The sequence below is a fragment of the Pan paniscus genome, chromosome 10 (assembly GCF_029289425.2).
Source record: "Pan paniscus chromosome 10, NHGRI_mPanPan1-v2.0_pri, whole genome shotgun sequence".
In the NCBI taxonomy this organism is placed as follows: domain Eukaryota; kingdom Metazoa; phylum Chordata; class Mammalia; order Primates; family Hominidae; genus Pan; species Pan paniscus.
This window is the reverse complement of record NC_073259.2, coordinates 11,824,297-11,831,673: the sequence shown is the minus strand read 5'-3', so window position 1 is coordinate 11,831,673 and position 7,377 is coordinate 11,824,297. Positions and strand designations below refer to the sequence as shown.

Sequence of the window (7,377 nt, the reverse complement as noted above, 5' to 3'; positions counted from 1 at the left end):
ACGTCACTGCACTCCAGCTTGGGCAATGGAGTTTGTCTCAAAAAAAAAAGGAAGGCGGGCGGCTGTCTCAGGACACCTTTTTTTGTGGTCAGGGCTCTGGCAGGTTGAATGTGTGGGTGGGGTGGCCTCCCAGGTGTAATCTGAGATGCACCCAGAAGGCTGCCCTGCCTGGAAATAGCCAGGCTGAAACCTGAAGTTAGAGGGCCATTCTTGTGGTCTAAAAACTTTCGGGAAAGATTCCACATTCCCCAGGAAGGGGGGTGTCATAGCCAATCATTCATTTCTCTACCTGCCTTAGTTTCATCAGATAAGAAGCTTGACTGCAAACTTCAGAAATGCAAAGACTGTGTCTGTCTTCACTGTGTAGACATGGGGCCTGGTGCCGAGTAGGTTGAAATAAACAGCTGTTGAATAAACTTATTTACCACTCAACAGTGAGTGGTGAGTGCCTACTGTGTTCCCCTATGTTCCAGCTGGAGTCATTGGGAAGCAGGATTTTTCACTCTGCTGAGGTTGCTGGGGAATATGGAGTTGGGTGGGGAGCTGTTGCTGCATGTCTCAACACTGCACCTTTCCAGGTGCACAGAGCCAAACCCCTTGCAGCTACCTTTGACTCTGTCTCACACCAACACTCAATCCATTAGGAAAGCCTGCAAGGCAGATCCGAACCCAGCCACTCCTCACCCCGTCCACGGCTGCCAGCTGGCTCTCCCACCTGGAATCCTGCTCGACCTCCTCCCTCCTCACTAGTTTCCTAACTCCCACCTTCCCCACCTCCCACAGTCTATGCTCAACACCAGTCAGAATGACATTTATTTATTTATTTATTTATTTATTTATTTATTTATTTAAGACCGAGTCTCACTCTGTCGCCCAGGCTGGAGTGCAGTGGCGTGATCCTGGATCACTGCAACCTTCTCCTCCCGGGTTCAAGTGATTCTCCTGCCTCAGCCTCCAGAGTAGCTGGGATTACAGACACCTGCCGCCATGCCTGGCTAATTTTTTTTTTTTTGTATGTTTAGTAGAGACAGGGTTTCACCGTGTTAGCCAGGATGGTCTCGATCTCCTGACATCATGTTCTGCCCGCCTCCACCTCCCAAAGTGTTGGGATTACAGGCGTGAGCCACTGCCCTCGGTCTCAGAATGACCTTTAAAAATAAGTTGGGCCGGGTACGGTGGCTCACGCCTGTAATCCCAGCACTTTGGGAGGCCGAGGTGGGTGGATCACGGAGTCAGGAAATTGAGACCATTCTGGCCAACATGGTGAAACTCCATCTCTACTAAAAATACAAAAATTAGCTGGGCGTGGTGGTGCGTGCCTGTAATCCCAGCTACTCAGGAGGCTGAGGCAGGAGAATCACTTGAGCCCGGGAGGTGGAAGTTGCAGTGAGCCGAGATCGTGCCACGGCACTCCAGCCTGGCAACAGAGGGAGACTCCATCTCAAAAAAAAAAAGTAAAGACATAAGTTGGATTATGCTATATTTTTACTCAAAACCCCATAATAGCTTCCCAGGACACTTAGAGTGAAACTAAAGTTCTTGCACTGGCCCCTGAGGTAGGCAGCCTCAGGTGATCCCTGCCTCGTGGTGGTCACGCCCCTGTGTAATCACCTCCCCTGAGCGTGGGCTAAACCTGGTGACTTACTTCTAACCTACAGGATACTGCAAAACTGGGGGGCAGGTGGCTTGCGCTTGTAAATCTCGATATTTTGGGAGGCTGAGATGGGGGATTGCTTGAGCCCAGGAGCTTGCGATCACGCTGGGCAACATAGTGAAACCTAGTCTCTACAAAACATACAAAAATTAGCCAGATGTGGTGGTGCACGTCTGTAGTCCCAGCTACTCGGGAGGCTGAGGTGGGAGGATCGTTTGAGCCTGGGAGGTTAAAGCTGTAGTGAGCCGTGACTGCACCACTGGACTCTAGCCTGGGCAACAGAATGAGACCCTCTCTTAAAAAAATAAAAATAGGCCAGGCGCGGTGGCTCACTCCTGTAATCCCAGCACTTTGGGAGGCCGAGGCGGGCGGATCACGAGGTCAGGAGATCGAGACCATCCTGGCTAACACGGTGAAACCCCGTGTCTACTAAAAATACAAAAAATGAGCCTGGCGCGGTGGCGGGCGCCTGTAGTCCCAGCTACTCGGGAGGCTGAGGCAGGAGAATGGCGTGAACCCGGGAGGCGGAGTTCACAGTGAGCCGAGATCATGCCACTGCACTCCAGCCTGGGCGATAAGCAAGACTCTGTCTCAAAAAAAAAAAAAAATAAAAAATAAAAAAGACTATGTGGTAAAAGTAGTGGATATTGCTCCTGAGATTGGGTTATGAAAACCTGTGACTGCTGTCTTGCAGCCTCTCTGTCTCTCTCCTTCTTGGCTTGCTTACTTTGATTCATCAAACTGTCATGTTGGAGAAACTGTGCGAGGCCTCTGGGCAATAGCCAACAAGGAACTGAGACCCTCCGTCTAGCACCTGGTGAAGAACTGAACCCATCAAAGCCCTGTGAGTGAGCGTGGAAGTAAGTGGCTCGTTCCTTCTCCAGTTGAGCCTTGAGATGACAGCAGCCCTGGCCAGCACCTTGCAGCCCATGAGGAATCTTTTTTTTTTTTTTTTGAGATGGAGTTTTGCTCCTCTTGCCCGGTCTCAAAAGAAAAAGAAAAAGAAAAGAAAAGAAAAGAAATGAAAGAAAAAGACACCACGAATCCAAGATGGCGTCAGTCATACCACTGAAGGACAAGAAACTTCTGGAGGTCAAACTGGGGGAGCTGCCAAGCTGGATCTTGACGCGGGACTTCAGCCCTAGTGGCATTTTCGGAGCGTTTCGAAGAAGTTGCTACCGGTACTACAACAAGTACATCAATGTGAAGAAGGGGAGCATCTCGGGGGTTATTACCATGGTGCTGGCATGCTACGTGATCTTCAGCTACTGCCTCTCCTACAAGCATCTCAAGCACGGGTGGCTCCACAAATACTACTGAAGAGGACACGCTCTGCACCCCGTACCCCACGACCTTCTAGGCCTGAGCCCCTCTGTGAGGAACACAATCTCGATCGTTGCTGAATCCTGTCATATACTAATGGGAATTAACCCCCAAATAAAAGATGACTGGTAAAAAAAATTTAAAAACATAAAATAAAAATAAATAAAAAAAGAAAAGAAATATTTGATAAATGAATGAAGGAAGAATACACCTGAAAATGAGGGAAGCAGAGCTGGTAAATGTCCAAAGCCAGACCAACCGCTGGTGGTACCGTGTGTACCCTGGAGCCCAGTGTGCCTGGATGGTTCAGGTCCACAAAGCCAAAGACTTTCCTTTCACTCATTGGCCAGTCTGAATAAGGTTTACCGTCACTTGCAAGCAAGAGTCCTGAGTAATATATGGGATTAATGAGGAATATAGTGTGGCTGCGATGCTGAAGGAGGACAGGAAAGGAAAATGTAGGGGGCCGGGCGTGGTGGCTCACGCCTGTAATCCCAGCACTTTGGGAGGCCAAGGCAGGCAGATCACGAGGTCAGGAGATCAAGACCATCCTGGCTAACATGGTGAAACCCCGTCTCTACTAAAAAATACAAAAAAAATTAGCCGGGTGTGGTGGTGGGTGCCTGTAGTCCCAGCTACTCGGGAGGCTGAGGCAGGAGAATGGCATGAACCTGGGAGGCAGAGCTTGCAGTGAGCCGAGATCACGCCACTTCACTCCAGCCTGGGCGACAGAGTGAGACTCTGTCTCAAAAAAAAAAAAAAAGAAAGAAAATGTAAGGAGAAAGGGAATGGTGGGGCAGCCATTTGTGAGCCTGTACTGTGTGCCCAGTAGTGGGCTGGCTTTGTCATGTATATCTTCGCTTTTCATTCTCCTGACAACCTTGTGAATTAGGTGTTGTCCCTCCCACTTCACAGGTGAAGAAACTGAGTGAGGTTAAGTGCCTGATCTAAGATCATAAAGCTAGCGAGTGGCAGAGGTAGAAGGAAATCCAGGTCTTTCTGATTTTAAAATCCCATGCTTTCTTGGTGGTTTATTTTTCTCTCTCTCTTTTTTTTTTTTTTTGCATCGTGGGTTGGCCAAAATCTCCAAATATTTTCACTACTGCTGGAGCCCTGGCAAAGGCAGCAAGTGGGGTGGCTGCCAGAGGCTGGGGCCGAGGAGGGAAGGGAGGAGGGGTACATGTGAGGGCCCTTTGTAGGCAGGTATTTATAAAGCTGGGGCTTCTCCCTTGTAACAAATATCAGTGATATTTCTCCTGGCTCTTAGATGGGGGAAGGTATCTTCGCCTCTGTTCCCAAGTACACATCCAGGGAAGGCAGTGCCTGGAGGTCAGGTGAGGCCAGGCTGGCCTGGAGAGGTGAACTAAGGCTGCTGGACTGAAGGCGTCCTGGAGGTTTTTTGTCCACCACATGAATGCCCCGCCTACAGCCCCCTCTGAGAGAAACTGAGCTTCTCCCGGCTCCCTGCTGCCCGTTCCTAGGGTGTGCATTTCCTGTTCTGACCCACATGGCCCTGTCCCCTCTGACCTCAGCTGACTGGCCCAGCATTGGGCACCCTGCCCAAGGGCAGCCCCATCACAGCTGACCAGGGGTCACTGGGGGGCTTTGGCCTCTGAGCGATGTGATGAGCTGGGCCTCCTGGTAGAGGGGGCAGAAGCAGGAAGACACATTGAAAAAGCAGAAAAAGAGGTAGCCCACTAGAGAGATGACCATTTCGGCCTGGCGTGGGTGCCTGAGCGCTGTCTGCTCTCTGAATTAAGAGGCCTGCTGCATGGCTGCTCCTGGGGCCCGGAACGCTTCAGTCCCTTTGTGTTGTCAATTCTGGACAAGAATCCCGTGCTGTTTTAAAAAATTTTTTATTACTTTTAAATTAATTTATTATTATTTTATCTTATTTTTAAAAATATTAACTTCCCATACTACACTGATGTGTATTTTTGAGTTTATACTCTTTTTTTTTTTTTGAGACAGGATCTTGCTCTGTTACTCAGGCTGAAGTGCAGTGGTGCCATCTCAGCTCACTGAACTCCTGGGCTCAAGCAGTCCTCCTGCCTTGGCCTCCCCGGTAGCTGGGACCACACCTGTGCTCCACTGCCCTATTTTTATTTATTTATTTATTTGAGATGAAGTTTTGCTCCTGTCACCCAAGCTGGAGTACAATGGCACAATCTCGGCTCACTGTAACCTCTGCCTCCCGGGTTCAAGCAGTTCTCCCTGTCTCAGCCTCCCAAGTAGCTGGGATTACAGGCATCCACCACCACGCCTGGCTAATTTTTGTATTTTTTAGTAGAGATGAGGTTTCACCATGTTGGCCAGGCTGGTCTTGAACTCCTGACCTCAGGTGATCCACCCACCTCGGCCTCCCAAAGTGCTGGGATTATAGGCATGAGCCACGGCTCCTGGTCTCCCCTCTTTTCCAGTCTAGCTTGAGTGGGTACGATTGTGGTCACCCAAAGAGGCAGACAGGACAGTCTAGGCTGCAGAGCCTGATGTGGTCTGCCCCCCTTCATTCACAAGGATCATGACACTCGGGCCTGTGGCCTCCCACAACTGGAACCGTGGGGAGGGAAAGGAGGGGCCAGGGGGGAACGTGGTTTTCAGTCCTGACATCACAACATACCTCAGTCGTGGGTGTGTTTTAAGTAATCTGTTATTCATCATAACCAAAGCACTTGTGTGTATTTTAAAGCACATAATTTGCTTCTGTAACCACATCAAATTTCCAAAGGCCCAGAAGGGTACACGCTGAAAAGTCCCCTTCCTTCCCTCTGGGCAGCTCCCTCCCTTGAGGCAGCCATCCTTACCAGAATTTGGGCATCCTTCCAGAAACATTTTGTGCACCTATCAGCAAACACTCTTGTACACATTCCTCCTTTCCCTTATTTAGTACCCAAATGTTAGCATATTATTCCCATTACCCTGCACCTTGTTTTTTTCATTTGTGAATAATTAACTAACTTTCCCCCCAGTGAGAGCAGGTTTGAGATCATCCCCACAACAAAGTCACTTCTGCCACTTGCCTTCCAGGGCACCTTTCCGAGCGGGAGAGGGGGTTAGTGAGCAGGGCCCGGGACCCTTTGGGAGGGTGTGTGTGTATTCGTGTGTGTATGTGTGTGCGTGTGTGTGCGTGTGCATGTGAGACCTGCAGGACAGCCTCACTTGGAAGACCTGGTTTTAGGTCTAAGACCCCACGAACAAGCCCAGGGCCTTAATCCCACTCCGGTTCAGTTTCCCTCCCACAAAGAGGAATGACAAGCCTGTTCCCTGGGGCTGTTGAGGTTGGAATGAGGACGTGTTAAGAAACTGTCTTGTGAATTGTCTAGTCCTAGGTGGTGAGCGGTTATTGTCAGCCAGACAGATTCAAAAGCTTCTCATCCATTTTCCCTTAAGGATGTGTCTGGCCTTCTCTGCTTACTCCCAGCCACCTCCCCATTCCCTGCTGAAGGCATTATCTCCTCATGGAGCTTCCCTCCCACGTGGACCTGCCTGTTTATGGGCATCTGCTCTCCACCTCACCTCCCTTCCGCCACCCCCTCTTGGGCACCTGAAACCACTTCTGCTGGAGTGCAGCAGTGCAAATACAGCTCACTGCTGGCCTTTTTTTTTTTTTTTTGAGATGGAGTTACGCTGTGTCACCCAGGCTGGAGTGCAGTGGCGTGATCTCCACTCACTGCAACCTCTGCCTCCCGGGTTCAAGTGATTCTTGTGCTTCAGCCTCCCCAGTAGCTGGGATTACAGGCATGAGCCACCAAGCCCAGCTTTTTTTTTGTATTCTTTTGTAGAGACAAGGTTTCCCTATGTTGCCCAGGCTGGTCTTGAACTCCTGGGCTCAAACAATCCACCCACCTCAGCCTCCTAAAAGTGTTGGGATTATAGGTGTGAGCCACTATGCCTGGCCCCTTCATATGTGCTTGCTTTTTTTTTTTTTTCAAGACGGTATTTCACTCTTGTTGCCCAGGCTGGAGTGCAATGGCACAGTCTTGTCTTACTGCAACCTCTGCCTCCCAGGTTTAAGCAATTCTCCTGCCTCAGTCTCCTGAGTAGCTGGAATTATAGGCATGCACCACCACGCCTGGCTAATTTTATGTTTTTAGTAGAGATGGGGTTTCACCATGTTGGCCAGGCTGGTCTCGAACTCCTAACCTTAGGTAATCCGCCCACCTTGGCCTCCCAAAGTGCTGAGATTAGAGGCGTGAGCCACCGCACCTAGCCTCTTAGTGTGTGTGTGTGTATATATATATATGTATATATATATACACACACACATATATATACACATATATACACATATATATACACATATATATATACACACACATATATATACACATATATACACACATATATATATACACATACATATATATACACACACACACATATATATATATATACTTTTT

General features: G+C 49.2%; 1 protein-coding gene across 1 annotated transcript; it reads left to right on the top strand.

The window, feature by feature from the left end:
* The first annotated feature begins 1,653 nt into the window (after positions 1-1,653).
* Positions 1,654-5,862, top strand: LOC117975357 (ATP synthase subunit f, mitochondrial-like). Its single transcript, XM_055095286.2, has one exon. It carries the CDS (start codon positions 2,705-2,707, stop codon positions 2,972-2,974), a length of 270 nt encoding a protein of 89 aa, XP_054951261.1. The 5' UTR covers positions 1,654-2,704; the 3' UTR covers positions 2,975-5,862.
* Positions 5,863-7,377: the final 1,515 nt, after the last annotated feature.

Excerpts from the sequence above, each read along its gene's own strand:
- LOC117975357 (XM_055095286.2), top strand. The coding sequence starts at position 2,705 with ATGGCGTCAGTCATACCACTGAAGGACAAGAAACTTCTGGAGGTCAAA.